General features: G+C 41.1%; 1 protein-coding gene across 5 annotated transcripts; it reads left to right on the forward strand.

Moving 5' to 3' along the window:
• The first annotated feature begins 1,626 nt into the window (after positions 1 to 1,626).
• Positions 1,627 to 13,644, forward strand: rnaseh2b (ribonuclease H2 subunit B). 5 transcript variants are annotated; one of them, XM_012956951.3, is made up of 11 exons: positions 1,627 to 1,720; positions 2,894 to 2,965; positions 4,030 to 4,137; positions 4,886 to 4,962; positions 5,214 to 5,331; positions 6,105 to 6,169; positions 7,372 to 7,477; positions 9,353 to 9,434; positions 10,964 to 11,006; positions 11,418 to 11,495; positions 13,444 to 13,644. In XM_012956951.3, the coding sequence occupies exons 1-11, from the start codon at positions 1,666 to 1,668 to the stop codon at positions 13,549 to 13,551; spliced, it is 912 nt and encodes a 303-aa protein (XP_012812405.1). In that variant the 5' UTR covers positions 1,627 to 1,665; the 3' UTR covers positions 13,552 to 13,644.
• Positions 13,645 to 15,085: the final 1,441 nt, after the last annotated feature.

Here is a 15,085-nt window from a genome sequence, read left to right on the forward strand (position 1 = left end):
TGAATGAATACATTGTAAACAAAATATTCTGTCGAAATGGGAGAACAAATATTTTATTAATCTAATAAACCATTGCTAAATTAGACTTCTTTAAATCCACAATTTTTTTTAAACTGAGCAGATGTGCTACATGGGCAAAAGCACATAGACACCACATTTAATTAGTGAGTTTGGCTCCTCACCCCCCCCCCCCCCCATTAGTTATCACTGTACATATTCAAGAAAAGAGCCATGCAGTCTCCTGCAATTGTTTGTAGTACATGAAGAGTACTGAAGAACTTTGTGGCTTTCAGCATGGCTCCATCATAGGATGGCACCTTTCCAATAAATCAGTTTGTCAAGTTTCTACCCTGCTAGGCCTGCCCTGATTAACTTGTTAATTCTGTTTCTGTAAGGTGGAAATGTTTAGTAGCACAGTGCCAATGTCGCTGGAGTGTTGGAAAGCATACTGCCCCTGGACTGTAAAGCTGGCCATACACGGGCAGATCCGCTCGCTTGGCGATGTCGCCAAGCAAGCAGATCTTCACTCGACATCCCCACCTACGGGTGGGTGATAACGGGGAGGCATGTAGGCGAATTCGATTGTTTGGCCCTGGGGACCTTAAGGGCTCTGGCACACAGGGGAGATTAGTCGCCCGCGACAAAACTCCCTGTTCGCGGGCGACTAATCTCCCCGAGTTGCCTACCCCTGCCATCCCACCGGCGAACATGTAAGTCGCCGGCGGGATGGCAGACGCAGCGGGGCGATTTGCGCGAAATCGCGCTGCCGCGTGTGCCATCCCGCCGGCGACTTACATGTTCGCCAGCGGGATGGCGGGTCATGGCATCTCGGGGAGATTAGTCGCCCGTGAACAGGGAGTTTTGTCGCGGCGACTAATTGCCCCCGTGTGCCAGAGCCCTAAGGGTGAAGACACACAGAGCTACTAGTAGCAGCTAATTATCACAGGTACAGAAAAAGACAATGCTGATCATTTACTGATAACAGTCTCTATGTGTGTTTTAGCAGAGGAAATTCTCAGTATTGTCTATGGCAGGGTAATTTCTGGCGTTTAGTAGCTGTGACAAATAGCTGCTACTAAGTAGCTCTGCGTGTCTTCGACCTGAAGCAGTGGAATGCCATCTGGCACATGAGTGTGGGTTAGGCAGATGCAAAGAGAATACTACCTGCTTGTGCTTTCACCTTTGTGGCAATATTTTGGGAAAAGCCCTTTTAACTACCACAGAAATAGGGGAGGTGAATAAGTCTCTTGGCAGGGATGCTGGATATTTGGAAGTATTTGCAAACGTTGCACCCAGGCCAACAAGTAGTTGTTCCAAGTTGTCCGGTATTAGTTTCTTTGAATGTGTAAACAAAGACAAGAATTCCTTAGTGACCATAGACAACCACAGTTACAAATAATTATGCTTTCTCTGTGGCCCTCAGTAGCATGTAAAAGTTGCACTACATGAACCACAGGCGCACAAACCGAGAGGGGACATCGCGATCGAATAAGTGATATGAACTTTGGATATTTGTTAGAGTATACACTCACAGGGCGCAAAACAAAATGGCCTGGCACCGGAAAACTCAGCACCAACATAAAACTTGCTGCTCAACTTCCCCCAGAGAGCTAAAGCATCACTCAGCGGGCATCCGGAAGTAAGGCTTCTGTTTTCCTCAGCTTCATGACGACAGCCGGCTGCTACCATCTCAGGCGCCACTGGGGATCCGCGAAACAGAGTAACTTAATAAATCCAATGTATTTTTTTCTAGGAAAGAGAGATACTGTTACTTAAATATAACAAAGTAAAATGAGTTGTCCTACGCACTATGTTATTCCTCGGTTCCTCTAGCATTGAAGTTTATGTTTCGGTTGTACGCGTGTACCCCCCCGCCCAATGTGCTCTCTCACGCTGGCGCCCGGTTCAATCGTGGAGGCTCCGCCCCCGAGTGCTGGCAGCTAAGCGCGCTATTGGGCCGGTACCATGGTGTCCCGGAGACAGCGGCCCGGGAGTGGGCAGAGCGAGCAGTGGGTGCTGCTGGCACCGGGTACATTGGGGTGTGTCGGTACGGGGCTTGGGGGGCATTCATTGTGCAGTGTACGGGGCTCAAATTCGCTTTTCAGCAAGAGTTTATAAAATATAAGGGATTCATCTGTCTGCCTATTGGCATAGTCCTTAGGGGATACTGGGAGTTGTAGTTCAGTAATAGCCGGATAGGATGGCATGGCCTGTGTCAGTACCAGGGCCGCTGCTCCCTATAAGCAGAGTACTCAGTCTGCATAGGGCACTTACTCCCATGGGGGCACCATCCCAGCTGCTCAAAAAAAAAACATTTTTATATATTATAACATACCCCCCCAACACTGTCCCGCCAGTTTTTATAGTGCATCCCACTGTCCCGGATAGTTCAATCAATCTATGGGGGCACTTACTATGGGGGCACTGTGTGTGGGGCCCCTATAGTAGGTGTTTTTTTTATTATTTTATTTTTACTTCCATAATATTTGGGGGAGGGGGCACAAAAGTAAATTTCTGCTTAGGGCACCCATTTGGCCAGCAGCGGCCCTGGTCAGTACATAGAATTCAGTACATGCATTATATCTTATAAGTTGATATAGGGCAAGTATGCCAATTAAATGTGCATATTCTGTTCATCAAATGGGCACTAATAAACACCCCATAATAGTAAGTGCCAGTGTGGCAGCATATTATAGTGTGCCCTGTAACCCTGAACCCAGAGCTCCTTCCCGCACCCTCCTCTGCCTGCCGTGTATGATGCCAGCGGTTCCCACACTATGAGAGAGCCGGAGTAAGGCTCCCAGGCACGTTGGGGGAAATCAGCTCCAAGGTTGCCCTGATAGCATCTCATTTGTGTTCAATTATTTCATAGTTTTATTTTATCTTCTTTTAGAATCACTTTCTGATGATGCCAAGAACTTGAGTGACAAGACAATTTTTGCAAAGTTGCGAGCTCCATGTACAGGTATGTTAGAAGCATTAGGCTCTGCGGGGTACATATTGGGACACAGTTACGGTTTTGTCTTCTTCCGACAAATGTTCTGATATCAATCATATGTTTAAATGCAATGATTCTAAACATGAAATAGTTGACTGACACCAATCGTACAAAAGTGACTTCCTGCAAATGCACTGTAGGTCCCCCAAGGATATTGTCACATACACAATACATGAACAGATCTTATCGTTATCCGACACTGGTTTTACGGTTAGGGAGAGCACTAATTCATTTTTAGGGTTGACCACAGAGAATGGGCTCCTGACCTATAACAACTGGTCCAAGTAACTGCAATCTGTGCTGCTCCCCACTGTATCTGCATAAGGTTAGCAGTAGGCTTGCGTATGACTGCATTTATATAATATCATCGGCTGATCTGATTTTTCCAAGCTAGTCCCTGGTTTTCGATCGAGCAAATTATCTTTTTAAGCTGAAATTTAAAGTGATGTAGCCAATATAGCTGTTGGGTAACAAATGAGCGGACTGGCCTGTGTGTTCAGCTTAAAGGGGTTCTACAGCGTAAAGGCAAAAACGTTAAGCTTTTTTAAAAAAAAGAATGATATCTAAAATAAACAATTTTTTTACGTTTTTTATAAAAAGAAACCTAATCTGTTGCTGTTGAATTCCCCCTTCCCCCCTTCCCCCTCACTCTTCCTCTGAGTTCTGAAGGGTAAGGAAGCAGTGCGCAGAATTATGTGTTGGTTTCTCACTAGGGCTAACCTCAATGAGAAACAACTCCGCATGCTGTATCCCTTCAGAACAGCTGGTGGCTGTTCAAATCTTTTAAGAGGAGAGATTGTTTCCAATGCACAGTATTGCATACTTTTTTTTATATTGGCGATCTCTTTCTTTTTTTTAATGGAAAAATGTAAAAATTATTTTTTGCCTTTAGAAGACCTTTAACAGGGAGCAAATAGATAGATGTAAGGCAAGCAAAGAAGGATACAATAAGTTGTGGCCTTTGATGTTGCAGGGCAATTTTATGTATCCTAACAGAATTTATAATGTTATAAACTATTTTTGTCTTCTAGATAAGGGATCTATGTTCTTGTTTATTGACTCTGGTCAGCAAATCTGTGAGGTAAAGGCTTTCCATGAAGAATATCGGTCATGGTTTATAGGTCAGACTGTTCAACAAGGTGAGAGATTGTCATTATTTTCTGTATTTTTTTCTTTTTAGCAATATCTACCTTGCTTTTTAAATTTAAAAGTCAAGTCAACACAGTTCAACATAAAATATGCTGCCAGTCTGAAACTTTCCAACAAATCATATTGTGCATTTATAAGGAAACAGAATGTTGTGTGAAATTTTTAGTTATAAAGATTTGTATTGGGTTGGGTAAACAAAAAGTTGTCTTTAAGGACTGCAACAGCCTTTTTAGAAATATAAGGCTATATGAAAGCCCATATAATGGCTAAGGGATGTATGGTATATGGTGAATATGAGCTTCTGTAACCCTGCAACTCAGCAGTCCTTCCCTAAGCTAAATTAAAAAAAAATAGGGGAGGATAGGAATTTGTACCAACCCCGTAGCCAGTGGTAGTGTGTTTTCCTAGGTTACTACAATCCGTGTGTGAGCAAGATGATTAGCTCTTAAACTAGTGCATGTCTTGCTTATGCCTAAATGAAGAGCGCTAGACAGGACACAGCTATGCAGGTTATTCAGCAGGTACCAATTCGTCCAAAAGCAGTAAGGTGGTAATCAAAGCTACATATATAGAAATATTTAGAAGCAAACCATAAATTTGATTGGTTGAAAATAATTTTTATTATAAAGCCAGTTTTCAGTGGTTCATTTTGAGCTGGGAGTCTAGCAGTTGATGTGAAGTACAAATGCTGGATATTATGTGTGAAGTAATGTAATTACTATTTATTTGTTTTTCTAGATGGGAGACTGTTGATTGCAACACCAATAGATCCAATGTTTTTAGTTTTGCACTATTTGATAAAAGCTGATAAAGAGGTACAGTTTGCATTGATATTCAGGTGCTTCCATTATTTAAACCTAACATATATGTAAAACTGACACAGTTACACACAGTCACTTTAATTTAGCCTAACCTATCTGTATTTTAATATTACAGAAACAATAATAATATAGTGGCATGGCCTATCCATGTCTTGGCACTAGTCTTAAAGGCTATAAAACACAAATGAAAAGAAACATAAGCATAGCGGGTACATGTAACGTAACTGTAGTGTTTTTTTTTTAAGCAAGGAAAATTTCAGCCAGTGGAGCAAATTGTTGTGGATGAAGAGTTCCCATCATGCAGCATGCTACTTCAGTGCACTCCAGTCTCAAAATCACTTCACCACGTGACAGAAGAAAAGGGTAAGTTTACTAAAACTTGCAATTGGTTGGGTAGAGTAATAAAGTTGCAGTCCTACCCTAGGCACCCTGGTCGGCCTCCTCACCCACCCCATGTATGTGAACAAGCGCATGGGTGCGTGCAGCCAGGGGGATGTCGAGGAGGCTAGATTGTCATGGTTAGGGATGTTTATGCTTGAGAGGGGACATGATTACTCTTCACAAGTACATTAGAGGGGGTTATAGACTGGCATACATTATAGGCATTATACGTTATAGGCAGATAGCTAGGGATCTTTTCTCTCAAAAACAGATCAATGCATCAGAAACAGAACTTTTATTTGAAGCTACATAGGTGGTCTTTCATGGTAACATAGTAAGTTGGGTTGAAAAAAGACATACGTCCATCACGTTCAACCATAATGAATGGTGTCAGCAGTGAGTTTGTGGAATGCCCTTCCGGGTAATATTATGTTGGCTGATTCTGTGTATGCCTTTAAGTGGGGCTTAGATTGAATAAGCATAATAATAAAGGCTATTGCGATACAATAATCTATGATTACTATAGATATTGGTCTATATAGTTTATATATGTGAGATAGGTTGGTATTAATATGTTTATATGTTTACTGGGATTCTTTTGGAAATGTTGAACTTTATGGACTTTGGTCTTTTTTCATCCCAGTTTAACTATGTAACTTTAAGGGTGCCACTATTGAAAGGGATCACTGCTCTAGTACAATAATGCCTTTTAATAAAGATTTAAATGTTTTTTTTTTATTATTATTATTTTCTAGAAATAGGCAGCAAGAAATTTTACAAATACAGCAAAGAAAAAACATTGGTGTGGTTAAAGAAAAAGGTAAATGTCATCTTTTGTTTTTAAGTTAATTCTTCCCTGGACATTTTACATGTAAGGAAGCACAAGAAACCCAGTCTTCTTTTGCATGAAACAATTTGCATGGGCAGGCCCTGACTGCTGGGTATGTCAGGGATTGATTGACTTGTTGGCTCTGCACTGGTCAATTTAAGCTGCTGAATCAGTACCAAGTAGCTTATTGTCCCATGTATGGAGCCAAACTGATGTCCGTCCCTATTGATCTCTTTCCAAAAGTCAGCTAGATATCTGTTGGGCATGTTATATAATCCCACCAAGAAAGACAGGTTGATTTGTCACCGCAGGTTTTAAAATCTAGCCACAGCGACTACTCACCAAAGTAACCGAAATTTGTATTTGTGCGGGTACCTTCACACCCGGTGACTTGCATGTTTGAGTATGGAGGTAGTGCCATGGCAATTAGTAATGGCGACTGGGTAATTAGTCACTGAGACTAGTTTTTTTTTTTTTTTTAAATTGCTGCAACTAATTGCCCCGTCTGTCTTTGCCCTTAGGATTGTGGCACACGGGACATTTTGACTTTTGCTTCTCTCTGCAAATCACTCCACATAGAAAAGCTCTGTTGGTAGCACATGATACAGATATATGTTAATTGCACAATTTTGGGAGAAAATGGGTTTGCTGGGCGGTTTGTGGCCTATCCTTCTGATGTTAGTGGGGAAGCCACACACAGTGGGTCCCAAACATAAGACAAATGACACAAGGCTATTTTTCTAAAGGCTATTTTTACCGCAGGCCAGGGGCACACAGAGCAGATCATCCACTTTCCTCTGCCTGCATTTTGTACACAGAGGGAGGAAAGTCAATCTACTGTCGAACACTCATTCCAGTAGCTCCATTGACAGGCACATTGTCAGCCTGTGTGCAGTTACCCAGAGCAGATAATGGTGTTGAAATGCAAAAAGTATGCACAGGCCGACACCATGCCCGTAGTGAGGATACATGAAGGAGCGCATAACTTATCAGCTTCATGTGCCCCTACCCTAAGCCTGTGTGTACCATAGCCATTAGGAGTTGTGGCCAGCTTAAAAAAGTCAGTAATGAGAGTGTAATTCACGCACCCCAATACATTATTCTCATAAGTGATAAGTGATCTTGTTTGCTTTATTTATTGTACTTGTCTAAATAAACTGTTTGATGGAGTCCTGGTTGTTTCTTATTTGCAGGTTGAGCTGACAGTTAAGGTTCTGAAAAGTAGTAATATTTGTGTGGGAGGAGGTGTACAGTCTGCTACCTTTATTCGCAATACACAAGGATCAGATGTTAAAGAAGGTAAGAGATTTTAACAAACACGGTGGCATCTTAGGCTAATGTCGCACCAAATGTGGCTCTTGATCTTTTATCAGAGCAATGGTTTCATTTGTGGCAGCGAGTGACCTGAAATGTCAGTTCTGGTTTTCCCAAAAGTCTTTTTCAGATTTGCTTGTAGAGCTATTTATCACCTGCTGTAACAGACTTAACCCAACCATTGGCAATGATTAGAGTATTCTAGGGATGCACCAGATTTTTTTTTTTTTTGCATGAATAGGTCCAAGTGCCTGGTTAAACTGAACCTGGACCCTTAAAATGTTGAGATTTTAGAATGCCTCACACTGTAACTGACCTGTAACTAAAAAAGTAGAGAATTGCTGGCTGTCTCTATAAATCAAGTAGTAGCTAATTAGAAAAGCATGACGCACATAAGCAAGAATCAAAGCTGCTTATTGGTTGTTGAACTTTACTATTGCACGATACTGGCAATATATCATTAGTTTTCTGGCAGTTTCCCGATTTAACACCTCCAGGCAGAAAAACATTTTATGCAGAATGAACTTGCCAAAGATGCCCTTCCACAAGCAAGTTGCTAAAAGAATTTCCCACAGTTTTTGTACCAGAAATTGGGACTTTTTCAATATATTGTGCAATAATAAAAATTCTGCTTAGTGTTAGGTGGAAGTGGAAGATTATGCACTACATAATATTCATTTTTTTTCTGATATGAACACCGTGGGTCCCGAGCACAACTATTTCTGTTTGTGTGAAATCAGGGAGGGACCTGCTGCTGACTTTGCTTCCAGTCCGTTTACACAGTGCAGTTTTGCACCCTCTCTAAGAATTTCAGGTCATGTTTGAGCTGTGCTACTGCAGGTCAGATCTGTTCTGTGGTACCGCCCAATGTGAAAATCTTTTTTGCTTGTTAAAACCATTGTCTTTATGAGTCTGTACAAGCAAATTGCTAGCAGTTTACTGCAATATAGACAAATTTATTTATTGGCTGTATTAGCATAGCAATTGTTATGTTTCACCATTAGAAACATCAACTTATTGTAACATACAAGGGTACAACCTTACAAGCTGCAAATGTGTTGGGCTGAAAACAGCATGGTGTCTGGCTGATATAAGGTCGGTTTGGGCAAAAATGGCAGGTTTGGAAATCCCACTTGGCAAGGAACCCTTAAGTCCCTGGGTCTAGTCCTGGGCCAAATTGTTCAGTTTCACCCATCTGCTTGTTTGGAAAGTTTGCCAGCAAATCTTTCTGTGTATTGCCAACTTTACACTATTTGCTTGACCCCTACAGTGGTTATACACAGGCCAATAAAAGTTTACAGCCAGACAGTGTCGGCATGCTTGACTGATATCTGACAAAAAATTGGGCAGATACTCAGCAGGCGGGTTTGATTTTTTCATTGGGGCTAAGAACGCATTGGCGCATTCCTCTTCTTGACAGTCTGCATTGGTGGGAGTTATAATCCAATCATTGGCCTAGAGCCAAACGATGGGATCAGCCCGATTTCGCCTTAAGTTGGGCAACCTTAGCAGTTGGTTGACCAGAAGACTAAACATGCTTGGGGAAGCATTACCCTTATGGTATGATCAAAAAGCATGAACCAATCCCCTAACCATTAAGACCTATTGCAGATAACAGTGTGCTACAGCCCAGTGCCATACTTGTAAGTGTATAAGCAATGGGAAGGTAATAATCACACAAGCAGCAAATCTGGAAACACCCATGCTCCAGCCTGCACATCACACTTTATTACAAAGCAGGGAAGCCCTAAACACACACAATTCTATGCAACCTGCTTCTTTGCAATTAGCAATGTTCTCATGGGGAGTTAATCTGAATATAATTGATTATCGCCTGTCCTTCTGCCTCTTCCCATGTAGAAGACTACACACGGTATGCACATGGATTGATTTCAGAATATCTCACCGAAGATCTCCGAGAGGATTTGTCAAAGTATTTAGGGTAAGACATCAAGTGTAGGCTAAATATTTTTCCATGTACAGCAGTCTTATGCAACTAAAGTTATTGCCTTTTCATTGAATCATTACATGTTCTGGGTACTGTGCTGTCAGACTGGCTCCCTGCCCAGAGATGTTTGTCGTATTCATGTCCAACTGGACACTTAACTTGCACAGGGATGTGGCCTTTCCGAACAGCACAGTGAAGATGTAAAAGGGAAGTTTATGTAAAATAAGGGGTTGTATTTTGCAGATCATAGTGATGTAAGGAAAAGAGCTGTAGTTAGAATGCTAGTGGTGGGATTACACCAGTTTGGACTGGGGGTTCACAACAGCCCCCACCAGCCCAATAAATAGTAACTGTCTATGGCAGTGATCCCCAACCAGTGGCTCCTGAGCAAATGGCTAACCCCTTGGATTTTGCTCCCAGTAGAGAAGGTGCTTATTTTCGAATTGCTGGCTTGGGGGCAAGTTTTGATTGAATAAAAACCAGGTGTACTGCCAAACAGAGACAGTTAACATAGGATCTGCCAAATAGCCAATCACAATCTTTATTTGGCACCCTAGGCCCTTTTTTAATGTGTTGCTCCACAAATCTTTTTACATTTGAATGTGGCTTAAAAAAAGTTTGGGGACCCCTGCTCTTTAGCATCTTACAGCTTTCTGGCATTTGCCAGAATCCACAGATTGCAGATCCTGGCCTGGGAATAAGAATAGACAATAGAGTAAGTACAAGTGAAAAGCAAACCTCACTTTCTGACAACTGATCGCTAAGACTAATTGCAGGTCCAATTAGGAAGCTACTGCCAACAACAAACAAAGGGCAACATCACACTGGGAGAATTTTTAACATTTTATCATGCCAGTCTTGTAGGCAACTAGAATCTGTCCCTGTGCACATACTGCAGTTGTGCAGGAGTTACCTTATGTGGGGTGGGACACTTTTTCACAGTGGGAAGCAAAATCCAATATTCAGCAACTGTTATTGTTACTTGTTTCCAGCAGCAGAGGCAAAATAGCTATAGCTCCCCCGTTGTGACATGGGCCCCATTTGCACGGGCTCTTGCCTCTGGTAAACTGTATCTGTGTATCTGTATCTTTTTTTGTTATTATACTCATAGCTGTATAATGATGCTGCCTGGGGGCTTTCTACAGAAATATAAACTTAACCAAAATTCTACCCACCCACTATATAGGCCGGTATCAGCACTTTTGATTGTATGAATCTTTCAAGTGGTTCTTGCCAGTTACTGAAAATATGTTATATATGGGTTGTCTTTAATGGCTCATTAGCGATCTTGTTAGGTAGCATGATTAACCTTTCTCCATAGATGGGGTACAGTTATCTGCAGAAATATGAAGTGACTTAAATATTACTGAAAGATGAGACTTGCTGACAAGGTCTGGCTTTTGTTGACTTTTTTAATTGCTATTTAAGTTCAAAAAAGTGCAATTCTTGGTTGTTGTTTTATATCAGAAACAGAGTTTCAATATTGCAAGCATTTTAGTGTTTCTTAATATTTTAATTAACAGGCTTCCAGATCTGTCAAGTCCGACTCCTGAGCCCCCAGTAAAGGTACATGTACAACATTTCTGTTTCAGATGCTGCTTTGGGGTCTCTTCCTCCATTTGCTTTGCTCTCGGCATGCACAAAACCTTCTGACTCTCTAACTGAAATCAGTGAACAGTGATGTGAATACTAACACTATTACTCAGCTTATTCAAACACACAAATTACTTTTACATATAGATTAAAAAAAAATATATATATATATATATATATATTTATTTTATTTTTTTTTTTACATAATAAACATAGGCATGTGATAGTGTTAGGGGAGCTGTGCCACCACTGTTGTACTTTTATGAATGCATGTTGCCTGTAGCACCTTCAGTTTGATGGCACAGCACCTGCCGTATGAGGGTGAGCTGCTAAAGGTGGTGGAACAGGGACTAACTGAGCAACTTCCTTACTTTAACATTGCAGAAAAGGAAAGTTTCTGAGGCGCCTGTGGAAGCAGAGGAGGACTACACAAAGTTTAATTCAGACAGCAAGAACAAAAAGGTGGGCTTTGTCACATTAATGCCAGTTACAGCATGTGTATGAAGCATATAGAAAATGCCATTGCATGCGGTGAACTGGTACAATGGGATCGGGTGATTTCGATGAGCCAGATAGTTCTGCAGTGCATACCCCTGCCTTGCTTGTATGCTTTTAAAATTCTGTGGATTCATCCTGATGATTTTGCTTACACTTGCACTTGCTGTGCGCTTTTGCTTTACGGTATCGCATTGCTTTGTACAGGGTGGGAATCTCCCGCCGCGCCTCACTTTATGGTGGGCCATCTGAGGCCCAGTTTCACACTGGCTTAGTAATCAAAGCACAACATATTTGCTATGAAATCCTGCACTGGGACTCAAATATTCACATTGCAGGCTGGGAGCTGTGGTAACAGCCCTCACTGTTTGTATATGAGCCCACCCTTTCTAGTAATAGAATCATTTACCTCCAAGCTGGAACTCTTTCACTCTGACAGGCACAGGGAGGGCATATGCTACAGCTATTAAGCATACGTTTATATATGTTATAGAATGTCCTATTCCTAGCAACTTTGCAATTGGTTTACATTATTTATTCTTTGTCGTTTCTGAGTTATTTGCTTTCTTCTTCTACCCCTTTTCAGCTTTCACTGGCCCCAGCAGACAAAAAACTATTTCTCTTTAAGAATTTTATTGTGATTGTTAATTTTTATTACCTATTCTGTCCCTTTCCTATACTTTCCTATACTTGTTCCAGTCTCTCATGCAAACCACTGCCTGGTTGCTAGGGGAAGTGAGATACTAGCAACCAGATAGGTGCTGAAATACGGCTGGTCTTAAAGGACTCCCAGTAGCCTGATATTTTCCCCTTTTTTTAAAAAAAAAACACATTTTCCTTTAAGTCAGGGCAGTTCAAACAAATTGATGCTTATATCAAACCTTGTGTCAGTTTGTCGGAATGTGTCTGGCTGCTTTGAGCAGCGGAACATCATTCTCTAGTGATAATGTTCAGCCTTGGGCAATACCCCCTGTCTGTATCTTTGCCCCGGTACCTATTGTACTGGGGATTTTCCATGCTGGAATGAATTGTTCCAGTGCAGCAAATGATTAAATACTAGGATGTTGGTGGTGTTACCACTGTGTACAGTTTTTTTGATACATCATAAATCAGAGCCTCAATCTAAATTGCTCTCTGCTTTAATGTGTTATTCTACAGCATGAAAACATAAAAACATACCCCCAATATGTAGTAAAAGGCAAAAAGTTTGCCCAAGTGCCGTAACCAATAGCAACCAATAAGACTAAATGCCATTTTTCTTGATATCTTCTGTTCAGTAGACGACAGTGCTGTCTGTTGTACTTAACTATTACAGCACAACGTTACACTGAGGGTAAAGGCACAGCACATGGGTGAGATGTGGGGTTTTCAGAGAAGCACAGCGCCATGCAGTATTTCCCATAGTAACACCTAGGGGTGTTTGCTAAAAAAAAAACACAAGAAAACATTCTCAAGTCAAACTGCAAAAGAAGAGACGGTATCAGCAAAAGAACTTTATAGGTCCTATCATAGTGTTATGCAGTGTACTATGCCTGATATCTGTTATTAAACATTACAAAATGCGTTGTCATGTTGATCAGTTTGCCTTTTAGGTTAACATTTAACATGAAAAGTGCAGATGAGGAATGTGCCGCCAGTGATATCCTGCTGTTATTGGACTGTAACTCCTAGCATAGCTGTAAAGGGTGTGCTCACATTTATTAACAGCACGAGGGCTAGTGCTTGAATATCTGGGGGAGATGACATATATATAAATAATTAGGGAAGGGCCTCTGTGGCTTTCTAGATTTTCTCTAACTAAAACTCCCAGCATCCCATTGACATACAGAGCCTGTCATGGAATTATATAACATACAGGTAGGGACAGTTTCGAGAGTTTATAACCATGTCCTATTGTGCTCATTTGCCTTTGCAGTCCAATAGCAAGATGACAGCAGCCCAAAAATCACTGGCTAAAGTGGATAAAAGTGGGATGAAAAACATATCAGCGTTTTTTAGTCCCAAGGCCAAGGCCACAAAGTGAAGAAGAAAAAGAAAAAAAGAGAGAATATTTTTGTTGTTCTGGTTGGAACGTTTATGTATTTTATAAAATAAAAATATTTTTGTTGTTTCTGTAGCATTGCTCTTGTATTCTTTAGTGCCATTGTATGTTATTACTATTATTTGTGCATCAGCCTCCATGTTTGTCCATTAGGACATTGGCACATGGGGTGCTTTCCCCTTCAGTTGAAATCATTGCATGTGACACTTTAATGCACCAACATGGCCAAACACTGAGATCTGTTTGGTGAGGCTCTTTCCCCATATTCCCACCTTGGGGTGAGTGATGCCAGATTGATCCGATTGTTTCCTCAAATGATTGCATCACTTTGACAGAATTCAGGCCTTTGGGGATTTTTAAACCTGTCCTATCGACATCTAGCTAATTTTTGGACAGATATCAGCCATGGAAGCCAGTCGGAAGGACCCCCCATGCGTAGGCCAATAAACTCAGTCGTCAGTGGCTTTATCGGCTCATGTATAGCCACCTAAGGAAGGCATTTTCATGCATTTGCCCTGAGCTGCTGCATATAAAGTGTTTTACTTGCAGCCTGTGATAGAGACAACTCACGGGTGACAAAGCACTTGTCATGTGCGGGTCGAGTTTTACTGGACCCTAACCCACTCTCTCCCAGCCTGAACCCCACCAGACCCGGCTAGTCCCCTCTATAAACCCACACCCAACCTGTCCACGGATGATGTCACAAAAGTGGCGGGCACGCGCCTATAAATCCGAGAGCCGGAACAGGGAAGTCTGCAGTGTAAGGCCGAGCAGGAACAGTAATGTTTCATCCAGATAAACACCATCCTTTTTCTGCCTGGCCACATACAGCCCTTGGCCAGTTGGGTGAGTACACGTTAATAAAAAAATCCTTCATGATTTAAAGGCAATACAGGGCTCTGTATCACAGGATATTCATCTTGAATGATATATGTATTTTCTCCTACTGACATTAATCTATTGTTAAACCAGACTACTAAATGACTGAACAGAAACTGACTCACAGAAAAGTTTAGCCACTTTCTATTCTTTTATTTGGGAGTTTTAGAAGTGTATTCATCAATGGGTCAACGTTCACTATTTGATAAATCCGCTTCTAAAAGTCCCATAGGAATGAATAAAAAGTGGCTGAATTTTTCTGTGGTGAGCTCTAATCTCATGTTTTGCTAAACCTGCCCCTAAGGATATTTTCAAATAAACCAGAATGTTTGCTTATTTCATTAAAAACTGTGATTCTCAAAAACTTGATTGAACAAAACTGCTAAAGGGGTGGTTTATATTTGTTATCTTTTAGTACGTTATAGAATTGGCAATTCTGAGAAACTTTTCATTTGGCCTTCATTGTTTATTTTTGAAAGTTTAATTATTTGAGGTGACTGACCCCAGCCAAAAAACTATTGCTCTGTGAGGCTACAATTTTATTGTTATTGTTCCACATTCAAGTTTTTTGAGAAATAAACATTCAATTTTTGGGAGCCTTAATTTACATTCATGAGTTTTAGAGCAAAAAAAAAAA

Source organism: Xenopus tropicalis, chromosome 2 (genome assembly GCF_000004195.4).
Source record: "Xenopus tropicalis strain Nigerian chromosome 2, UCB_Xtro_10.0, whole genome shotgun sequence".
NCBI classification, from domain to species: Eukaryota; Metazoa; Chordata; class Amphibia; order Anura; family Pipidae; genus Xenopus; species Xenopus tropicalis.

Bases quoted from the DNA above. Each gene is read 5' to 3' on its own strand.
- rnaseh2b (XM_012956950.3), top strand. From the start codon at position 1,966: ATGGTGTCCCGGAGACAGCGGCCCGGGAGTGGGCAGAGCGAGCAGTGG. The intron at 7,478-9,352 runs GTAAGAGATTTT...CTTCCCATGTAG, and splicing joins AGGATCAGATGTTAAAGAAG to AAGACTACACACGGTATGCA. The intron at 11,007-11,417 runs GTACATGTACAA...TTAACATTGCAG, and splicing joins CTCCTGAGCCCCCAGTAAAG to AAAAGGAAAGTTTCTGAGGC.